This window comes from Acipenser ruthenus, chromosome 5 (assembly GCF_902713425.1).
Source record: "Acipenser ruthenus chromosome 5, fAciRut3.2 maternal haplotype, whole genome shotgun sequence".
NCBI classification, from domain to species: Eukaryota; Metazoa; Chordata; class Actinopteri; order Acipenseriformes; family Acipenseridae; genus Acipenser; species Acipenser ruthenus.
In genome coordinates, this window is record NC_081193.1 from 46,988,971 (window position 1) to 47,011,490 (window position 22,520).

The 22,520-nt window shown below is 39.9% G+C and overlaps 1 protein-coding gene across 3 annotated transcripts; it reads left to right on the plus strand.

Moving 5' to 3' along the window:
* Positions 1-7: 7 nt before the first annotated feature.
* Positions 8-10,647, plus strand: LOC117402211 (denticleless protein homolog). 3 transcript variants are annotated; one of them, XM_034003129.3, is made up of 15 exons: positions 8-275; positions 1,262-1,387; positions 1,821-1,913; positions 2,231-2,292; positions 2,601-2,721; positions 3,493-3,558; positions 4,070-4,182; positions 4,446-4,519; positions 4,848-4,951; positions 5,394-5,498; positions 7,402-7,514; positions 8,263-8,352; positions 8,582-8,723; positions 9,077-9,834; positions 10,210-10,647. In XM_034003129.3, the coding sequence occupies exons 1-15, from the start codon at positions 8-10 to the stop codon at positions 10,273-10,275; spliced, it is 2,301 nt and encodes a 766-aa protein (XP_033859020.2). In that variant the 3' UTR covers positions 10,276-10,647. The 3 variants fall into 3 exon arrangements, with proteins under 3 accessions (XP_033859020.2, XP_033859022.2, XP_058880270.1); XM_034003131.3 differs by having other exon boundaries at positions 9,077-9,810; XM_059024287.1 differs by having other exon boundaries at positions 1,265-1,387.
* The last annotated feature ends 11,873 nt before the right edge of the window (positions 10,648-22,520 follow it).

Genomic DNA, 22,520 nt, shown 5'->3' on the forward strand with positions numbered 1-22,520 from the left:
GAAGTAAATGCAAGGAGGCGCAGAAGACAGGATGTGTCGAGCGCTATGGTTTCGGCCAATCAGAGTGCGTTGCGTCAATTTCGCGGGTCGTTTGTCCTGCTGTAGTGTTGGGCATTTTGGCCATTTTGCGGGAAAGCCCGCTTATCTCATCTGTAGTATCCAGCTGGAGCAGAGAAGATCGGGAAGAGAAAATAACATTTCGGTTCAGGACATATTTGCGAAAATGCTTTTTCGTTCCATTGTTGACCGAGGAGTTTTTAGTGGAAGATGCAATGGTAAACCCAGGATTACCTGATGAATGTATCAAATTATGAGTGATTGCTACCGCTTGATCTGCTTTTTACAAAGTAATGGAACTGGAGGCACAAATCCGCAAACGAGTTTAGAAGTGGTTCATTACTATTGTATGTTTAATATAAGGTTAATGAGTTTAAAGGCACATTGCATTTCAGTTTTAAAAGCTACCGATTGCTGATAAATGGGGGAAACATGTCGATTTTGAGTTGTCTACCTTTTATACGGAAACACGATTCGTTTTGTCAAAAAGAATAAAAAATGATTGTGGTTTATATCCAATTTTTATTTGTCTGCAATGATAATATTTTTTTTTCTTTAAATCGATGTTGTATCTGTACAAGAGTAATATAATGTGGAACTATTCAGTGGAATCTAGTTATGTTGTACGTCATGTTGAGGGGGGCGGGGATAGAGTGCATAAGGCAGGCTTTTTAAGAATGTGATGATTGAATGCACACGCCGCCAGTAACAGTATAATTGATACTAAATTAAAGATCCACACTTTAAACGCAATGATTTACACTGCTCATCGCCATACCTGTTAAATATGAGCATTTTAACGTTTACTTTTAAGTTCACTTTAGTACTCAATGACACAGCATTTGCCATTTCGATCACACACCTAGTAATAATAAACTAATAATAAACTTTATTTGTTGAGCGCCTTTCATACCAACACGTTCGAGACGCTACGTTCTATGCCTAAAACTATTTCTCTTGAGCCCCTCCTTTAATAAAGACTGCCAATAAAATGCACATAAACACTCAGGAGTTGCATTCCTTTGAGAAATGGCATTGACCCAACATCCTTCCTGTTCATCATGGAAGTGAAAACAAGTGGCGCAATTTTGGAACATGGTTGCTGCATTAATATAATTAACACGTAGAGATGGGGGTACAGTTATTTGAGGTTATTCATTTTGTTTTTAAGGTTATCTTTTTAATTAATACTGTTTCGCCACAGAAGGACAGCAAAGGTATCCTCTCCACCAGCTGTTGGACTGTTACCAATGTGCCAGACCCGATGAGCACATCTCCTATGGAGATATGGGGGTTCCAGTCCCTCCTTTTGGGTGCACGTTTTCTACAGGTAAATAGCAGCAAAACGCCTATATTCTTGTGTAACAGGCCAAGGTGTGTGTGTCTGTTCATTCACAACATATTCTAACCTGACAGGGCTCTGCAAATTAAACACATGTAATATTTGCTACATTGGAAGTTATGAGCATCGGACTACTGCACAGCCCAAGCCTCCTTAATGTTCAGACTCCTGTCTATTATGATAACACTGCACAAAAACGTGTGCTTGCCATTGCTGTCAGTGTGACAAACGTTTTGTTGTAACAGTCCTGTTGATATTTGTTAGTTCTCTTAAGAGGCAGTGTAAAGAACATCTCGGTTTGTCAGTTTAGTACCTTGCCTTTTGCTTCCTTGAATCTGTCGCTTGCTTGCTGATACATTTGTAAAACTGCATTCATACATGAAAATTGCCCTTCTAATACAACATGCTTTTACCACCCCAGCCCCTGAAATACAGCACATGCTTGCTGTTGCCAATGAAGAAGGGATCATCCGGCTCTACAATACAGAATCACGAAAGAATCCCATTTTTAAAGGTGTGTTTTTTGTCAAGCCACACATCTGCAGTTTTTGGCCACTATTTCACAGTACTTTATCCATTTTTAAAAAGGGATTATTTTACACATACAAAAGCTTGGGGTTTTGGGGCACTGTGAAGTGGCAGGTGGTGCCATGTGTCAGATAAAAACTGGATTTAAGCTTAATCTTTTTATGTATATTAAAGGTCTTCTGATAACTGTAGAGAAAGAATCTGACTGGTGCCCGATACAAATTGTTCTAACAGTTTTCTGACACCTTTTCAGATATTGGCCTACAAAACTAACCATGCTTGTTTTTATCTTTTACCTTGCAGAATGGCTGGCTCATTCCAATGTTGTGTTTGATATTGCCTGGGTCCCTGGAGAGCCTCAAATTGTGAGCAGGCTTTTTAGAACTTTGCAACAAACTGGCCATTTTGAGCAGTTAACTAAATGAACAATTAGGTGGTCTTGAAATACTGTTCCTCAGTGTTGTGCTTCCCCTTTCCTAGTTTCATTACTCTGTAGCTAATTTTTATTTCCACGTCCAAAAGTGACCAAACAGCTTTATAATCCAACTTCGTCAAATGTAATTTTAAGCATTGTGTATCATTTGACAAAATGATAAACAAAGTGTTCAACCTCAGTGGGTTCTGGGAGCAGAAGACTTGAGTTGCTTTGATAACGGTGCTTCTTTGCCTGTAGGTAACGGCATCTGGGGATAAGACAGCTGTGCTGTGGGATGTGAAGACCATTGAGCATCTTGGCACCTTCAAAGGACACCAATGCAGTCTCAAGTCTGTGGCTTTTGGAAAACAGGAAAAAGGTATCTATTTAAAATGTGGTTGTACTTTTCATCAGTTTGCATTTAGTATACATACAATTCAATTAATCACTTAATGTAGTGAATATTTTGCTGAATCCAGTGATATTTGCTATGCTTGTATTCAATTAAACCACAGTTCTTGTAAAGTAATATTAATTAGTAATAGGGAATTCTTAAATCAACCTTTTAACTTCTCTGATTTCCTGGTTCTTGAAGTCAAGGGAGAGTCATGAAACCACATGTTACCACAGGTTACAATAGTCCCAATTATTGCTGGAAGATCCAGTAGGAATTAGTCTAGGATCGGAAAGTTCATGGTTTTGATTGGTTCATATGTTTGCCATTATTCTTGGAAATGCATTCTTCCTTTGCACACATGTGCAGTGGTGTATAGGTGCAAACCAATCAATTGTCAACTTACATCTTCTTTTCCTGTTGCTTTAAAAAAAAAAGCGTGTGGAGATATATATAGCTTCTAGTTTTTAAAGTCCTATACAAGACTGCAATATACTCTGTAGCACATTTAGAGTAATACAGCTGCCCACCATTTTAACATTTGATCTTTCTGCTGTGATTCCCCTGGCTTGTACTGCCTGGTATCTGTCTGTTCTGGAAAGCTCGCTATAAATAGACCCAGTAGTGCATTTATCATGCTGAACAAAAGTAAAAACTGTTGACACAACCACAAATGAATGCCTCGAGGTGTCTGAACTGTAAACTTATTTAACAGGGCCGGTTATTCAACCCAGTTTCCTTTTTATTTATTTAAAGCTGTTTTTTGCACCGGTGGAAGAGACGGGAACATCATGGTTTGGGATACAAGGTGCAGTAAGAAAGGTAGGACTTTTTTTTCAGGCCAAACCATGAATGAATAAATTCAATAAAATATTGAATATTTTCCACAAACTAAAGTTTCTTTCTCTTGCAATTTTATTTTATTTTTTTAAACACTTTCCCGCCAAAATACTGTTAAACAAGTTGGTTACTTGGATTTTACTCTGATACTCCTGAGTCCTGTCCTGCTAGTCAGGACACAACAGATGTCTTGACAACCTTAGATGTATTGACCTCAAGGTGATTACTTGAGTGCAGGTAGCACAGTGCCCAGGCAGTGCACTTCACCACAAACAGTTTGGGGATTGTACCTTATCTGTCTCTGTCTTCCTGCCTGAATGTGAGTGACACAAAAAAAATAAAAAAATCTTGTTAGGAGTTTGCCTTACAACTGGCCTAGCTGAGGCTAAACAACCAAGGGTATTTTGCAACTTCAGCTTAGATCAAACTTTACAGGGGTTTTAGATCTCTCAAAACCAGAACCCGAAGCTAATCCCACACAATCTCTCCCCAGACGGGTTTTACAGACATGTGAAACTGATCACTGGGGCTCACAATAAGTTGGACAGGCAGACTCCTTCCAAACTGAAGAAGCAACTTGCAGGCAGAAGAGTTGCGCCTTCTGTGGTGAGTCTTTACATTTTCTAGAAGCATTCGGCCTATTTCTGCAAAGCCAAAGTACAGACATTCAGGTATTTAAATCTTTGTTCCTAATTATTATTAGCTTCGGTATCATTATAACTTCATATTTTCTATGAAGGGAACAGTCGCAGACCTCATCAACAGATTTTTTAAAGTGAAAACTAATATTTATAATAAACCTAGAACTGCATGTTTAAATAACAGGAAGCCATGGTAGGCCAGCATTGAGTTGTTTTTTTGCTTCCCAGGATTCCCAGCAAAGTGTGACGGTGGTGCTCTTTCGTGATGAGAACACCCTCATTTCTGCAGGAGCTGTTGACGGGTAAGACTCCTTTAGCTTAGTAACATCCACCTGTGTTCCAGTGAGCACCTCACAGAAAAGTACCACAATGGAAAAGCCCAAATTAGCCTTGCATGCTTTGTTCATAAAATGTAAAGTTAAAACCAATCAGAGAGAATTTGCCTCTATACCTGGATTGCATTATCCTTAACCTGAAACAGTAAAGAAAATCTTTATAGAAAAACAGATTTGGTATATTCAATATTGATCTTTCTAAACTAAATAAATCATGCCTTATTACAGCACAGTGAAAAATAATGCCGGCAGTTTTTTAGTTAAATGTGTTTTTATTTTAATTTTTTTCTTCCAGTGTTGTTAAGATGTGGGACCTGAGGAAAAACTACACAGTCCACCACCAGGACCCCATCCCTCTCCAGGCTTACCCGTACCCTGGAACCAGCTCACGAAAGCTGGGTTTGTCTTTTTAATACTGTCTTTTATCCTTATTCAGACTGGCTGAAATACATGTCAGCCTGCTCAATTTATAGCAGGTTGGCGAAAAAAAAAAAAAAGTTCAGTTCTCTAAATCAGAACAAACCTAGCAGTATTTCAGATGCAACAATCAACACATGGCACCTGAATGATAGACCTAGTTTTGCTGTACACAGAAAAGGGCACAATACACAATCTGATTTAACATGTTGACATTTGGATATGGTGTGCTTGTTTCTGTACAATAGAAATGGCTCAAATACCTTTTTATTGCACCAATGGTCTAATTAGACCAATTTGCCTTTGTAGAAGTAAACACGTGTCTTCTTATTGATCAGTTATGTTCACAGCTGCAGTATTGTAAGTCTGCTGTAGTTTGCCTTGAGTTATCTTTAATCCACCAAACTGTCCTTTCCCCGACTAGGCTACTGCAGTCTGGCGTTGGACTCTACAGGCTCGCGCTTGTTTGCAAACTGCACTGATGAGAATATCTACATGTTCGATGTGACTGGCTTGAAAAAGGCTCCAGGTAAGGGATCAAACAACTGGATTCTTGCTATGCCAGGGGTGTTTATTAGGAGTCAGTAAGCTTTTATAATGCAGTAAGAGAAATGGAGCATGTAACATTATGCACTTTACACCTAATTGGGCAATCCCAAATGTGTCCTGCTTAGTTACTTTTATATAGACTGTGTCATACAGGAAGACATTGTTCTTAAGCTGATTTGAGTCTAAACTTTCAGTGCGTAAAATAATATTATCCGTTGTACCCATTCTATTGCAACAATTACTAGTGTTCTTGGGACGCTAGTCTCTTATTGAGATGCGCTTTGCTAAACAGTAGGGGTCGCAGTACTTTACCTGTAGCCTTCCTGTGAAATCTGCCTTTATGATTCTTTTTCTTTAAGAGAATGGGCTGTTGATAATATACTGTAATTGTGCATGACATACTCGAGATATTAGCACTGTACAACGCTTATCAAATGCATTACGATCACTCCCCTGCCAATGCTTCTGCTCTGAAAGGCCATGTGTAATGCAGTCATACCAGATGCTCTTCTGTGTCTGGTAACTGTCAGAAACAGTAGTGGCAAATATTGACACTGCTAACCACTCAAAAATGTGTTTTAAATGCACAATAAAAAAGAGAAACAACCTGTATCGTTAAGTGGCAGTCAGTTTAGCATTGGGATACGACACTATCATTCTCATTCACTAAATCGTAACTACATGCCATGCATTGTGTTTTCATGTTCTTAATACAATGCACAATTATTTTATGATGTGTTGGTTTTGTATTTGACCCTATGTCTAATGATGTACCAGTGTTGCTAAGGTTTTGAGAGAGGTTTAACTGCTCCCTGCAGTGCTGTAGGAGCCCAGTATCACCAGGGGGAGCCCAAGAGCTGTCCTAGCAGCAGCTGCACAGTATCTGAATGGGCCTGTTGGGAGGCTGGCGGCAGCTGCCAAGGAAGGAAATCTCTCTCCTGTCCTTTACAGAGGGGGGCTCAAAATAACCTAACCAGCGGGGATGCAGAGTTTGAGCTGTCAACAACTCAAACACCCTGCAATGGTTGTGTCCTCTGGCAATGTGTTGCTATGCAACCTAGAGGAAGGGGAAGCGTCTATTGTTGCTGTAGTTTCAAATGAGGATATATTACCTAAACTTCTGTGCTTACTGACCAATACAGAGTACATTCAGAACTGGGTGTATGTAAACCCTACTGGGGTCACTAATATAGATGGATAGTTGGGTACTTTTTTTAAATGACATACCTAAATAAGAGGAGTTCTCAGGCATAGGGACTAGGCCTAGTGCATGTTTCTAACCTGGTCGAGTTTTTTCACATACAATTTGTGATTTATAACAATCTATACAGTGATTTTTTTATGTAAAAAATATTCACTACTGTACTTTAGTATGGAAATGTAACATTAAAAACTAAGGTTTACTCTGTTTTTTTTAAAAACAGATATACTGTATGATGGCTTAATATTAAACTTTATAGCCTTTCTCAGAATTCTCAAAATCATGCTTTTCATTTAATTTATCCAGCAGTTAATCATCTGTTTTTGGACACCTGCTTTTTCAGCTAAATAAATAGTATTGTGTTTTACTATTTTACTTTGGATTGTAAGGTTATGGCCAGGGGCCAAGAGGAAAAAAAAAAAAATCTAAAGAAAGTGGCCCTTTTTCTATTTAATTTCATTGAAACCTGATTTATCAAAGGCACAAGACCATAGTTTGTGTGTAGTTCAGGGTAGGTACTTGACACGTTTTCTGCTGTATTTAATTGCAACGTGACTGTCAAACCCAATAGAACCTCATGAATTGAATATATAAAGTTGTAAGGATGTACTTTTGATTGTGGTGCGGCTGGTTTCAAGCACTGCCTAATTAATATCTGATATTCTTGTCTATTATTTTTCAGTGGGGGTATTCAACGGCCACCTCAACTCCTCATTCTATATTAAATCTAGTGTGAGCCCTGATGATCAGTTCCTAGCCAGTGGCTCTAGTGACCACAACGCATACATCTGGAAGGTGAGGATTGGCTATCTTAGGGCACTTGCACACATAGTTCACTTGCAAGTGATTCGGATCGTGGTTCACATGCAAACAAACTCATTTTTTTCAGGTTTGCTTCGGTTTGTTTCACACCAGAAAAATTCAAGCTAACTTGAGTTTCTTTTAAAGTGCATTCAAATTAGTTTGGGTTCACTTGCTGCTTCATCCAGACTAGAGTTCTATTGGGTTCACAATGCACTTGGCTCTCTCGCTGATTAATAGAGTGGAAGTTTTCTCGGGGGGGGGGGGGGGGGGGGACGTTTTCCATCATGTCCTTCATGGAGAATACTTTACGTGCTGTGGTTGTGCTGATGTTGTCCATGTTTTGGCTTATTTGGAGCTCCCAACATTAAATCATTGCAGAAGAAATGTAACATGCCAAAAGACTGTGACGTATGTCTGAAAAACACTGTTCTTTTAGAGAATGCAGTTTATAAAAGTTATTTTTAAGCCTTTCTTTAGAGGTTCTGTGAAGTCAACCATAACCCAGGAAGACAGTATGGTGGGCATTGTGCCGTTTCCATGGCTTCATTAATTTTCTATTTTCCAGAACCACTCCCCCGTAGTGGTTTGTGTGGAAGGAGTTGTTATCATTAGAAAAATGTTTGGCCACAAAAAAACATGTAGACATAATGAACATCCTGAGCAAACTTAACATTTTGGTAATCCTAGAAGTAACTGTGTGGCTCTGTTTGTAATCGAGTTCTATTGCCTTGTCATCCAGATCTCAGACCCCAAGGCTCCTCCCATGATGCTCCAGGGTCACTGCCAGGAAGTGACCTCTGTTGCCTGGTGCCCCACTGATTTCACCAAGGTTAGTAAAAATTGATGGAGGTGTTCTACTGTAAGGTTATTGAGCGGTTTTCATGCGTCTTTTATATGAGAAGTGTTTCGTCGAAATGCAGCAATACACAGACTTTTTCCATACATACCTGTATTTATTAAGAAACCCTTGGAATATAAGATTTACAGCCCCTGTTAGCAATAACTGTTCGGGTCTTGTGCCCCGGTTACTAAAGATTAACTTTGTATGTCTCTGGCAGATTGCTTCGTGTTCAGATGACAACACAGTTCGTATCTGGCGCCTGAGTCGGGGGACTGATGGTGAGGACTCGGCTAGCGGAGCTGCAGATCTGGTGGGCTGGGCCTGTCTAAAGAAAAAGCCCTCTGAGGTCAAAAGTCCAGGTAAAGGAAGTCCAACAATATAATGATGCTGCTTTTTGCAAAAGGCGTACTTGGCTTTGGCCTGTCTGGATACTTTTCATGGAAAGCCTCGTCTGCACTGCAAATTCATTGCCCATGACCTGCATGCATGAACACCAAGTCCACCGTGGCTGTCTACCCAAAAGACGTGAAATGAAGAGAGACCTGCATATTGCATGTTCTCTTCCTCACTCCAAATAAAATAAGACTACCTTGTTTATGAGACAAACATTGTTATCACTTTATCCAATTTTTTAAATAACCAAATGAAGCCAATGAAAATGCAATCTTCAATACACTTATTTATTTTTCTTTTTCCTTCACTGTTCATTCAGAACCTGTGACCCCATTGGAGCGAACTCCTGCCAAGAACCCCAGAATAGAAGCTTCCGCAGCACTCTCTTCACCCCAGGCTGCGGACTGTGCTCCCAGCACTACAGATATGCCACTTCCTTCCAGCACACACCCCTCCTTTCAAACTCTGGGTCACAAGAGCCTTACCCCAGCCAGCCGCACACCCACCACTCCCAGACAGACCTCCGCTGCTGCCTCCTCTATAAAGAAGTGGTTGACCAAGACCTCCAATTCTTCTAGCCTTCTGACCCCCCGCTCTTCCAGTCCCAGAACCCCTTGCTCTGCAGCTTTGAGGACTTCATCCCCCAGGAAAGTGCTGAGCCCCGTGGGCCAGAGCCCCCCACCCCCTGCCTCAAAAAGGAGGGTGAAACGCTGTCTAGAGCCGAGTGGAGGGGATACTCGGAGATGCCTTGGAGATTGTGACTGTGTGATGGAGCTCGATCCTTTAGCTAAGAAGAGACAAGGGCTCGGGGGAGTGTACTGTTTGACAGAGGAGGAGAAGAAGGAGCAGCATCAGCAGGGACCCAGACCAGGCCATACAGAGCAGGAGGCCCAGCAGCATCTGGAGGCAGGCCAGCAGATCCCTTCACTGGGGCACCTGGGCAAGGAGAACGGCTCTCCTGGCCGAGCAGACTGGCTCTCTGCAATGGGGCAGAGACTGAAGAGAGAGCGGGGGAGTCCCACTAGCTTGAGGAGTCCCGGTGCCAAGAAGCAGGTCAGCAGGACTACAGGGTCTCCGGTAAATTGATTCCAACCAAGTCTCCTGTTTGTGTCGTATGTTTATTTTGAGATTGAGGATACTCCACCCATTGTGAGACTTTGGACTGGCTTTACTAAGTTTTTGCTCCAATGCAAAGTTTGAGAGTAATAAGATATATGAAGTAATTTTTTTTCAAAACTGGTATAAGCTTCTATTTTTTCTTTTTTTTTTATACTTGATAGACTGAACTTTTTAAATGTGGTTTATTAAAATGTTTCTCTACTTGATTTTGTAGTAGTTTGAGATCTAGATGTGTAGCAATCTTCTAATGGGAATGAGTGAAAAATTGTGTGTGGGGGGGGGTTAAGACAGGCAAAGTTACACAAATTTTAAAAGTGTTTTTCATCCTTTCAGACTCCCACCACTCCAGGATCAATGAAAAAAATATCCTTGTACTTCCAGAAGAAAACACCAGAATAAACTTTGACGACTGAGAGCTGCATGTGGCCAGCGAAAATTACCTTAACATGGACAAGATTGCAGCAACAGCAGTGGAACTACATAACCCTGATGTTTTACACGGTATCTGTTCAAAAGCCAGGAGACTTGACATATACCTTTTTAATAATGCTGTTGTAAATAGAATTGGTACCAATTCATACTGGTTTGAGACTTTAAATGTTTACTCAATTTACTGGTCCTTGAAGCATTTGTTGTAGCTGAACATGAAGAGGACAATTTCAGAGACCTGCTTTAAAATATAGTTGAACCTCCATTATGTACTACAAGGGTCTCAAATAGGAGGGTTTACATTTTTCTAACATAAGCTAGTCCAAAAAAAAAAAAAAAGTCGACTGACACAACAAATCAAGTTTTATGATAAATATGACCTAAAGGCAGCATTTTGTGTGGTCCAGTGGTTAAAGAAAAGGGCTTGTAACCAGGAGGTCCCCGGTTCAAATCCCACCTCAGCCACTGACCCATTGTGTGACCCTGAGCAAGTCACTTAACCTCCTTGTGCTCCGTCTTTCGGGTGAGACGTAGTTGTAAGTGACTCTGCAGCTGATGCATAATTCACACACCCTAGTCTCTGTAAGTCACCTTGGATAAAGGCGTCTGCTAAATAAACAAAATAATAATAATAATAATAATTATAATAATTTTGTTTTGAGACCAAAGCAATCATGCAGGTAAGGTAGGAACTAACTGGAGCTGCGCACCACCTTGTTGAAACACCCTGCAACACGGCCCTTATAAATGGGTTTTTTGAAAGGAGAGATGTGTTGGTTATATTTTCATTTTAAGTTTTGTATCCCTGTGTGAATTTTGTGTAATATGTTGTGTGTATGTATTGGTTCATGGAGTATGGGTTATGTAGCACAGGTGATGTAAAATGTATAATTGTATTTAGGCACAGGGATTGCACTTCATTTCACGTGCAGATGTACCGAGATTCCAATTGAATGATTGATTAGCAATCGAGTCTCAGTACAGCTGCAGGGTTGTGTGTTCAGGAGAGAGAAGATGAAAATAATTAACTGAAAAAAAAGCAAACACAATGCTTTTGTTTGTCTGTATTTGTTTTTGCCACCGCTCCGTTTGTTTTGTTCAGTGTTGTTTTTTTTAACCTTTTATTTATTAAAACACACAAGCAAGCACATTCACATTTCATTCACTCACCACTGTGTTTCTGTGCTGGGTCTGATATCCCCACCAGCCAGCCTGTTCACAATCCCCTATTGGTTTTTATATTTAGATAGCTTTACTGTAAGTATTTTATATGGCGGCAAACAGATCTTGAAGCACAAGGTAAATTTAATTTTCACCACATTGGATTTTAATTTTTGAATTGAAGTACTGGAATAAAATTGTTCTGCGTGGGAGAACAAATACTAGGATGACACAAGCAATTGAGTAGTATCGGTGTTTTGTGTGCGTTTAATATGGAAGTATTCATCTTTCAGGAAAAGCCTGAACATTTGTTTAAGTTTGAGGAGTGAAATCTGAATGTATTTCAAAGCAAGGTGGCAACGTAGTGACCAAAATAAAGGTTTTATGTTCTATGTAATTAAATGTTATATAACAAAAAATGTATGGGAGGGGTCAAAGTGGTTGTGGTTTTGACCACAGTAATGTTAACTTTTTTTGGCAGTTTATTTAAATTTATTCTTTTTTTACTTTCTAATTCTAGTTTCTTATGAATTAAGTGGAATTTTCCATACATGTGAAAATGTCATTATTATTCTCCCTGTTAGGTTTTCTGTGTTAGTGGAAGTAATGATTGGTTAAGGATTTACCGCTCCCTTTGTTTACAATTGCACAGGGTGATTCATTTTCTTAACTAACCACCTTGCTCTGTGTGGATTGGTTCAGATATGTTCCCACATGATCGATAATGATACATTGAACTATAGCCTTCAGGGAATGCGTTTGTTTTGTTGACAAAACGAAGCTGAGCCATGTCTGCAGTGAAATTCTGTTGCTAGGTGAAGCCTTGCCCTAACCGTCAGAAAGGCTGAAATAAACATGTTCAGGCCAACCACATTGACAAGGTGCAATGGCTTTCCTTACCCTTTTCTCATAATTGAGCCTTAGTCTAGAATGATTGGCTATATTAAAATATATACAGTCCAACACCAACATATGACAATCACAAGTTAATAGCAAAGCATACTATATTAAATATGAAACTAATCGTTCTTCATTTCAGACCATTTTGGCCATAATGTAGTATTTATTTTTACCTATAATATGACTGTAAGCAGTAGTATATTTTTATAGTTTTAACTGTGGTCCGCTTTGGTTTGTGGGATTAATACCTTGTCAGTAATTCTGTTTCAGTAAGCAATGCTGTGCAGATCTCGTATACTGTGTTACATCCACTAGAACTACAGGTCTATGCAGCATAAAAAAATGGTTAAATAAGAACTTCTCATTGGAGTCGTCATCTCTAACTTCAATGCCATGGGTTAGCATATCGGCATACCTTTTATGATCATGTTTATCTGGTTCATTCCATTGTGGTCATTCCTGTTCATTTAACAAGGCTGTGTTGCTCCTGTAAAGACCTTTTTTGCAGTGTATTTGCCAAGCTTCCTTTTCTATTTAATGTTGAGTTGTATTTGTATATATAACATGTATGTTTGAACTTGACTTTTAATGCTTTGTCATTGACTTGTGTCTAGTGGTGGTGTTTTCTTTTTTTAAAAATACAACTTATTTTAAATGATGTTTTTCTTTTTACAATTTTCACTGGTATCAAATGCAACAGTATCCCTGCCCCCTTAGCTATCTGAGTTTGTTAAATGCTGGCATATTCCATTTTATAGCCTTCAACTTCAGCCCCAGTGATAAAGCTACTGTAGCAGGAACATGTCTTTAGCAATGAAAATTAGTGTTTGAATTCTTATGAAACACTATTGTAGTGGTACGGTTCATTTACCTAATACATACTATGCAATCCAGTTAAGAGGGAAGTGTCAAGTTTTGTGTGCCCTGGGGAGGGGTCATTAAAAGTGAACATTGTTGGAATGGCTGTCTCATTTTACTAGGCCCCCCAGCGCAGGGCAGTGAGGTTGGGTGGAATCCCTGGCCTCTACCTTTCTTTAAAAAAAATGTAGTCAATTATTGTAGCTGTCTCACTTTTTGATTTACTGACGTGAAACCAAAGCATTTCGTGTGTACAAAAACATCCAAATTAGAACGAAGGGGCTGGCATGTTAAGATGTGCTCTAAAAAAGTACAAAAGTCATACAGTAAAACCAACTTGTTCTGTTGTGTGCCATGCTCTTCTGCCCTAATCTCTGGTATTTACATAACAGTGTGATACTCTGTTATATTTCAAGGTAAATGGGGTTGAATTATATCTTTTTAGTGGTTTCTTATTTGGGCTTTTAAACAATTGCACAGTAAAGTGTGCAGTTATATTCAAAGTATCAGTATTCTGTACAAGGTGTGGATTGTTCTGCTATTTTAAACACAGATTGAATTCTTGCAGAGTAAACATCTTGCTGTGAACATGAATTCTGCTTTTTTCTGTCTGTCTTTGTGTGTGTGCAATATTAGCCAAAGGCTAAAATTCCAAATGCGTCGGTGAATAATAATTTATTATATTTTACTTGCCTGTAAACAGATTATTGGGTAAGTGTAGTAGCATTTTTTTACCATGTAAATATAACAATGAGGCCTTTTTGAAGTGAGTGTAAGTGAAGGTTATTCTTTTGGAGCCTATGTTCTCTCCAATACATTATGTATTTGCAGTCCTTTGTAAATCATTTAGTGTCAGAGGCCACCTACAGATTTAAATAAATCCTGTAGGTGCTCTATTTCGAAAAACAGAGCTCTCCATTCTTTGTTGCAAACACACATGGGATAAAGCTGTGCCAACAAGTGTAGTGTATCAGACTATAAATAACAAGGCTTCTTATGAAGGTGTATGCTGTGGCCAGCGCTGACCGAGTTACCACAAGGAGGCCAATAAAATTTACTGAAACAGCCCAGCTGTACTATGACACCCACTGCTGTGCTTAGCTGAGTGTTAATGGGCCTAAACTTCTGTAATAAAGTGAGGCTGAAGAGGCTAAATAAACAAATGTGTTTCCTTGTTAATTATTGGCGCAGGTTTGCAGCACTCACAATGTTTTTATATGTTTTAGTGTAAACCTTTAGGTTGAGTTTCGGGGGGTGCTGGTGAGTTGCGTCTATCCTTCCCTGGTCTCTAATCTCCCTGTCAATCACTCTCCCTCTTCTATATAAATCTCCTGTTTCCACTTCCGCCCTCTCTAGCGTTTGTTTGCTTTTGTACAAGCCGGTAGGCTACCTGTCTATTCATACTTTGTACGTCTACTTTTCAATATATATATATATATATATATATATATATATATATATATATATATATATATATATATATATATATATGTAGACATACAAAATTGGCTTATAAATAAACTGCATTTTTCTGTCAACGAATCAGTAATGTACGATAGCAGGCGTCTGAATGCCAGACAGTGCTAAAGACAAACTATTACAAATGGACAGTGAAAAGGTAAACATAAGTGTTAGAGCAATCCCTGGAAACTACAGCGGTAGCCAAAACCAGCTATGAAAATGGTGAAATTTCATCTCAAAGCGGAACCTGCTCTCTCTGCTAGGCCACTTCAATTATGCCCTCCGCATTATCATATCTCTGTTTCTCAGGCTATCCACTTCTGCAAGAAAACCTCAATTCTCATATTTTCATCTTCAGACGCCAGAAAGGATATAAAAATGTAGTCCACTCTGCTCCAACATTGGAATGGCCTATCCTTATTCTACCAGGATTTCATCGCAGCCCCAGGCTTCTCACTCTTTCAGGACGCCTCCTACCTCGGATTCAAAGGCATCTTCGGAAAACAATGGTTTAGCAGCAAATGGCCCCTGCAAATCCAGAACCTGCCCTCGCAACGGAAGTCCTCAACACTCCTTGAGCTCTACCCAATCGTCACAGCCGCTCATCTCTGGGGTAGCCCGGTTCTGCCAACTGACGCCCTCCACTTCTCCCTTCCCTCTCCAAGTCCCGGAGTTCCATCAACTAATCTTGGACTGAATTCCTCCTTGTCCGCTCTGCTTGGCTCAGCCCGGCAGTACATGTTAGTTGCTCTCGCTCCGTCCACAATCTCCTACTCTACAGCCTGGTCAGCCTTCTCTCGGTTTTGTGCCCAAAACCAAATCTCTCCTACTTCATTCAACCAGAATTAGATCCTGGCTTGTATCGTTTCTCTCAGGGACATCCTTCACACCTCTCCTTCTTCAATCAAGTCCTATATCTCCGGTATCCTACACTTCTACCGGATCATGTCTATTCCAGCTACTACCCTCCTCTCAATCCCAGCAGTCTGTCTTACTTTGCGTGGGATCGAGAGAAGTCTCCCTCCTTCCTTTCCAACCAGACTGCCCATCACCTCGGATATCCTCCTTAACCTGGTCTCCATCCTTCGCCACGGCTGTTTCAATCCTATCAATGATCTTGTTATGGAGTCCATATGCCGGACTGCCTTCTTCGGCTTCCTGAGATGTGAAGAATTCACTATGCTTCCCTTCCCAGCTTCTGGCATCCGATCCAGCGATCCCTTTCTCGTTAAGGACCAACATTTTTTCTCCGATCCTCAAAAACTGACCAGCTTCGATCCGGGCACTGTATCCAGCTCTCAAAGATCAACTTTCCTCTCTGCTCTTACACATCTCTGCAGAAGCTCCTATCAACCAGGAAACCTTCACTCTCCGAACCCCTCTTCTCCGATCTATCCAGAAACATTATCACTAGGCATTGGTTCGCCTCTCACCTGTTCTCCCTCATCATCAAGGCAGGCCTGCCCTCCCAGTTCTATACACCCCATTCTCTTAGAATCGGAGCAGCGACATCCGCAGCAAGAGCCGGGCTCAGCCAACACGCGATCAAAGTCCTAGGTCGCTGGGCATCATCAGCAGTCGATCTCTACATCAGAACCTCCCCAGTAGCATTGTAACTGCCCACCAGTCCCTAGCCAGGTTGCCCGGAGTGGGGGTGCCCTCTCCGCCCGGTCCACCAGAGGTTTCCTCCTAAAAATGTTTTTTTCCACTCCACAGTGCAGACGGCTTTCCTTTAGGTCATCAATACTAACCTCTCTTTGTCTTGTTTGTTTTTTCCCCACTTAAATCTATGTTCTGCAGTGGCTGCAGTCTTTTCTTTCCTATCCTCCCAGGTGCGGTTCTGCGGGAGGCTGGGGGTCACTTTCTTCGGCCTCCCTGGGCTACGCCCCTCGAGCTGGAGGTTCTGTGTTGGGCCAGAGGGAACCCCCGGGCACATTCTCTATCCTGGTGAAGCTTGTGTGCTTTCCCTATACTAATTTCTGGAAACTCTCTCTCTCTCCTTCTCAGCTGTCGACGTGAAGTCTGTGTTGCAGTCCTTCGATCTCTTTCTAATCTCTCTACTTCTTTCTTTCTAACTCCAGGACTCTAACTAGAGAGTCCCTCTAACTTTTTTCCTTTCAAGGCTCTCCTTCGGAGGTACGTTCCCAAGTCGCTCAGCTGCAGCGGCTTTCTGAGAGTCGGGTCCTCTGTCCCTTCAATCCCTTATGGGTAGCTCCGTTCCCAAGTTGCCACGTAAGCAGCTCTCCGCAGAGTGGGGGAGTCTATCTATGTGTTTTCCTGTCTTGGGTCGCCGGACCAGCCTTCAGCAATAAGGTTCTCGATCGCTGAGAGCAAGACTCCTGTTCTATCCCTTTAACTCCCTTCAAGTATCTTGGCGTTCTCCGAGCTGTCATGAAGCACTACACTTACCACTCACTATTGCCCCGTGAATTTTTCTTATGTGGATGTTTCTTTCTATGAAAACTTGGGACTGATTGATTGATTTTAAAACTTGTGTACGCCTTCATAATTGCAGATTGTTAAAACAAAGCTTTCCCCCAATACTCCCGCCCTATTGGCTATAAGTTCTAATCAGCGAGCACACTGCATACTGCAAACACACTTCGTACAATATATATTTAAAACAGAAAAGATTAGCACATCTGAACATAGATAGAAATAAACAAATATAAATATAACCCAACAACGTCACAACATTTTGTAAAATATAAAAGAAAAGAATAATTAGTCATAATGCTTTCTGACATTTTATTCAACAATATGAATCAAGTATGAATATAAGTAATGTTTGATAGATTGCCCTCTTGCTCATAATGAGGACTCAGTGAAATGGGAGGTAGGCTGAAGCCATGTATCATAAAGGCTTGTCAAAATGTGCTGAAATAGTTGCCAGGGAAAAAAGCAGTCGGTCATAAGTTAACTATTATATTCAAAGTGTTACTGCACAAACTAATACTATCTTAATGAAATCTCTTTTTTGAGTAAAACTGAAAGATTTTGGGTTCAAAAATCCAATTTTGGGATGCAGCAGGGAACCTCTTTGGGAATAATGTTCAAGACAAGTACAAACTTGTTCAGACAATGAATGTTGGTATGCTGGATGGGAAAGGTGATATACTCCATAATTGCACGGAACAGTCTGTTCTTCTGGTCATGGTGCAGTGTCATTTGAATTTCAAGGTAATTTCAGCGCTCAATAATTAGAGAATCTAACAGATTGCAGCAGGGAAATACAGAGACTATCCAAAGGCATAATATCAACCCAGGTCATAGCAGGTTTTCATATTCTAGCTCCCACACCTGCATCTGTCAGGCTATCTTGCATAATTCACATAACCTACACTTGGTCAGTAGTCCCTTCATCTATATCTTATGGCCTACTGCCACTAGCTACATTCAAATGGTGTTAGAGAAATGCTGTGTTTTTTGCCTTTATGTTTATCCCACTATAGTTCTGCGTTTTAAGACCAATGCAGTTTTAAGCTTGGACGAAGCTTGGACTTCTAGTTATTTAAAATAGATATTTTAATAATAAATGTACAATATCCCTATGGGACACGTGGTGGTAGTCTTAGATTCTTGTTTTCCATCATCTGGTGCCTCCACCTGCAAACTGAGTAATTTGTTTAAAGTGTTCAACCCAGAGGTTGCTGCAACTGGCAAAAAAGTCTGCCAGTTGTACAGGTTCCTTTTTGATAATAAATTACACCCCTAAAACATCCACCAGATTCTAGGCCTTGTCTGTTTTAGCCACTTATGCCACATTTCCACCATGGAAACAGTCTGTAAAATTCAATCCCATCTTGTTCCAATATCAAAATGGGGCTGCTGGTGGTTCCAACTGCAGTCTACAATCCAGTGGGCAACCGGACACATTACACAAGAGTCAAAGATCCCTATATGTATCACATGTTTGTATAATTGCTATTGATAAATTAATTAGCCAACATTCAGCATTTTCCTGACAGTATAATATATTAACAGCCCTCATGTTCTGCAACCATGTTTTTTTTTCATACATTAAAAACAATCCTTCACATCGGACACTCATGGGGTAACTTCCACCATCAGTGCAAGTTGGAGAGATCAACTTCCATCAACTGGGGTTGAAAGAGTCGCAATTGAAATCGATACAATCTTAATCTGCAAATGATGTAAATTTAAGTCAGTGCCAATGGCAGATGGAAACATGTCATGATTGAAAAACTGGCTCAATTTTAGTCAATTAAGCTGATGGAAAATCATAAAGGATAGCATGGACCACTTCAAACGATTTATTTGGAACTCAACTTACATATCCTTATAAAAGTTTACCACTGTATTTTTGCAGTTTTACCATGATTTTCGCATGATTAGACTGTATTATGCATTTACCATAGTTTACCCTGGTATGCCATGTTTGTTATGCTTTACCATACCTCACTCTTCTTTACAGTGCACCCCTATGCTTTACCATGCTTTCCCTACGCTATGCTTTTACTATAGGAAACTTTTATAAGAGTTGTGAATAACCACATACATTTAAAGAAATGACCAGTTACCTCTGCACTCAAAGGTACAACCAGAGTACAACCACTAATCAACGTTGTGACCAGCAATGGAAAGAATTTGATATGGAAAAAATTCAATTTAACTCCCACAACCAAAAATCAAATGGATAATTTACATTAAAATAGAAGGATTTCAACCTGAGGTAGAGTGCTTTGGTAGAGCATTAAACGCAGAACCATACTGCAATCTGTCTTTGCTTTAGGCACTTTGTTCTCAGTCCTCCAGCACCATCTAATGTAATAGATAAATATGCAAGGTATTTTTTTTTCATGGTTTATGCTCCTAAAATAGCTCACTTGATATTCAAACAGAGCTTTGCTTAATCCCTGGTGGATGGTTTTGTTACTTATCTCTCTCAGTGCCAAGAGGAACACAGCCAAATTTGAGATTACTGTTCTCCAGCGTGACAGAATACAGTTGACATCAAAACAAATCATTCAGAGTTGAGGAACCAAGTCTTTGCGGGAGTATTCTGTGGTATAATGCACTGCTCAGGGAGTGCTTATAGCATGGCAACTGTTTCTACTGAGCTGCAACAGAACAAAAGTCTGCTATTTTTTCAGGTGATATGATACACTGGAGAGCATATCAAAGCTTTTAATTGACTTCTGCCATGGAACAGCTTTTAGGAACTCTGGGATGAATACATGCCCATGAAAGGAAACATTTTCTATAGGTTTTTAGTTTAAAAGTTGCAATAAATATTTACTTAAATGGCCATTTTCAGAACAGTATAACTGGCTAACACCATACACACACATATTGAACAGTTGTGATGACTGCTTGGTTGCATTCATATTTATTGAAATGTAATATAGCATTAATAAATCATATAGAAATACCTTCTATCATCTACATTTTTGTAATATTTAAATTCTCAATGATAGCAAAGTATGTGTGTTCTGAATGATTCTCTGTTGTTCAGCGTGTCACTATTTGACATGCTTGCTTATTATTTTAGCAAAAATAGTGAGGTACAGTAGGCAAGCATATTCCTTTTAAGACTACGTGTACCAGCTGTTATTTTTAAACAGCCCAAAATAATTCATTTAACAGCAGGGTTTTTCTGCCCTGCCACAGCAGACCAGAAAGCCGATAGAGAGGCAGAAAGGTACTTGAAAAGTACTGATGCACGTATTTATTAAATAAAATAACAAGGTTGTACAAAAAACACTGCTCAAAGCAAAATAAAGGTTTGCACATAAACATGGAACAAATCACTGCAAAAACAAAGCAATGTCAAAAAAGGCAACACAAATACAGTATACAGTATGTGTTTGCTTCAAGCTCCATTATTCTCTAAGATAAAAATACAATACAAACACATTATTTATGTATACGTAAAGTAAATACATTGTAAAATATTCCAGCTGCATGCAATGCAATGTTTTACTGTAAGAAAAGGCATTACAGTGGCAAACCCTTATCTGTACATACTGGAGTCTAGTCTCCTTCACACTGTCACTGTTTCTTTGGAATGGGACCTTGTAAAGTTGTTTCATTCCTACTTTGTGTCTTTTAAGGACATGATCAATAGTGGCCAAACTCACACTGTTGACATTTCTGAACATGTTGTGATCTTGAATGACTGCTGTCTGGATCTCTCGCAATCTTATGGAATTGTTGACAAAAACCTATCCACAATGGCAGCCTCCTGTGCCGCAGTGAAGACTTTACCTCTGCCACCAGCATGTGGTTGTCTTTGAATTCGATAAATACAGTGAATATGTACAAACTGTGACATTTTGATGGTCACATGAAGGGCATTGACAGAACAACTGTTTTACACATATATTGTACTGTATACAGTACAGTAATACTGAAATACAGTGTGGTATAGCATTGTAACTTACCTATTCTCATTCTTGAATATTCTTACTATTGATGCCACAGTTGATCTACAGAGATTGGGCTGGACCTGCTGCCCAGCCTCTCTCATGGAACGGCCATGATTGACAATATGGTCAATAATTGTGGCATGAATTTCATCTGAAACATTAGCTCCTTGTATTCCCCTTTGAGCTACTCCACCACCACGCATCTGAACCCCTCTTCCTCTATGGGCCCCTCTACCTCTCCTTTGTCCTTGCCCTCGGCCTCTTACTTGGTCCATTCTTGCAAACAGCAACTCAGAGGTGACCTCTTTTATGCATGAATAAGGACTGATTGCTGATTGAACAATTGTGCAAAGAAGTTTTGCACACGTGCAGAAGAGGTTCACATTCATGGGTTTAATTTGTATCAGCTGTGACTAAATGCTTTAATTTTGTTTGTCATGATTTACTCAACTGTTGCGTCTTTTGTAGTTGTGTTTACTGTTTTGCAAAAATGTACTTAGCATTTGCATTGCAGTGGGCAGCAGTGTGGAGTAGTGGCTAGGGCTCTGGACTTTTGACTGGAGGGTCGTGGGTTCAATCCCCAGTGGGGACACTGCTGCTGTACTCTTGAGCAAGGTACTTTACCTAGATTGCTCCAGTAAAAAAGCAACTGTATAAATGGGTAATTGTATGTAAAAAATAATGTGATATCTTGTAACAATTGTAAGTCGCCCTGGATAAGGGCGTCAGCTAATAAATAAATAATAATAATTGTGTGTGAAAGCAATGAGAAATGACTTACTGTTTTGCAAAAAAGAATACTGTTGTGCTCATTAGGTTATGATGGAGATCAAGTGGACCCCAGTTTCATTAAAAGTGTCTTAGCAATCGAGAAAAACTGTAAACACCCCTAAATAATTAATTTAACAACAGGGCTTTTCTGCCCTGCCACACTGCATGACATTAGTTTATTGTAGTTTTACCATAGACATTATGTTTTATGGATTATATGACACATGGTTTTGCAAATTCCAAACATTTACATTTAATTACATCGTATAGTTTATTACAGCAGCCTTTTTTTATATTCTTTTTAAAAGTGGGACTCGTTGGCCTCACGATTTTAGGTTAAGAGTTAATTAGAAGTTAATTAATTAGAAATCAAAAGAGGACCTCAGTCACTCACATAGCAAAAGAATTGAGTTGGAGTGGAGTGTAAGCAATGTGAGAGTGGTTGGGACCCACAGCGAGCATGGCTTGGCCTTTGAGGCCCACTGTGTTTGGGGAGAAAAATCATCTGGGTCTAGTTTGTCTTATTGCAAATCAACTACCATTCTGGTCAGGTGACCAACGAGTTCATGCTGAAACTTCCCAAGCTTGGCTATTGCCTTCAGGATCCAGTTATTTGGTAACAGCTGTTACTTAGGTTTGGCGGATGAAAAGAGGTGATAGGATTGTCAGCAGGAA

What these genes read in the sequence shown, in the direction of transcription:
- LOC117402211 (XM_034003129.3), top strand. Translation starts at nt 8, where the DNA reads ATGCAAGGAGGCGCAGAAGACAGGATGTGTCGAGCGCTATGGTTTCGG. An exon ending in TCCCTGGAGAGCCTCAAATT is followed by an intron (nt 2,293 to 2,600) that starts GTGAGCAGGCTT and finishes CTTTGCCTGTAG; the next exon opens with GTAACGGCATCTGGGGATAA. An exon ending in AACCAGCTCACGAAAGCTGG is followed by an intron (nt 4,952 to 5,393) that starts GTTTGTCTTTTT and finishes TTCCCCGACTAG; the next exon opens with GCTACTGCAGTCTGGCGTTG.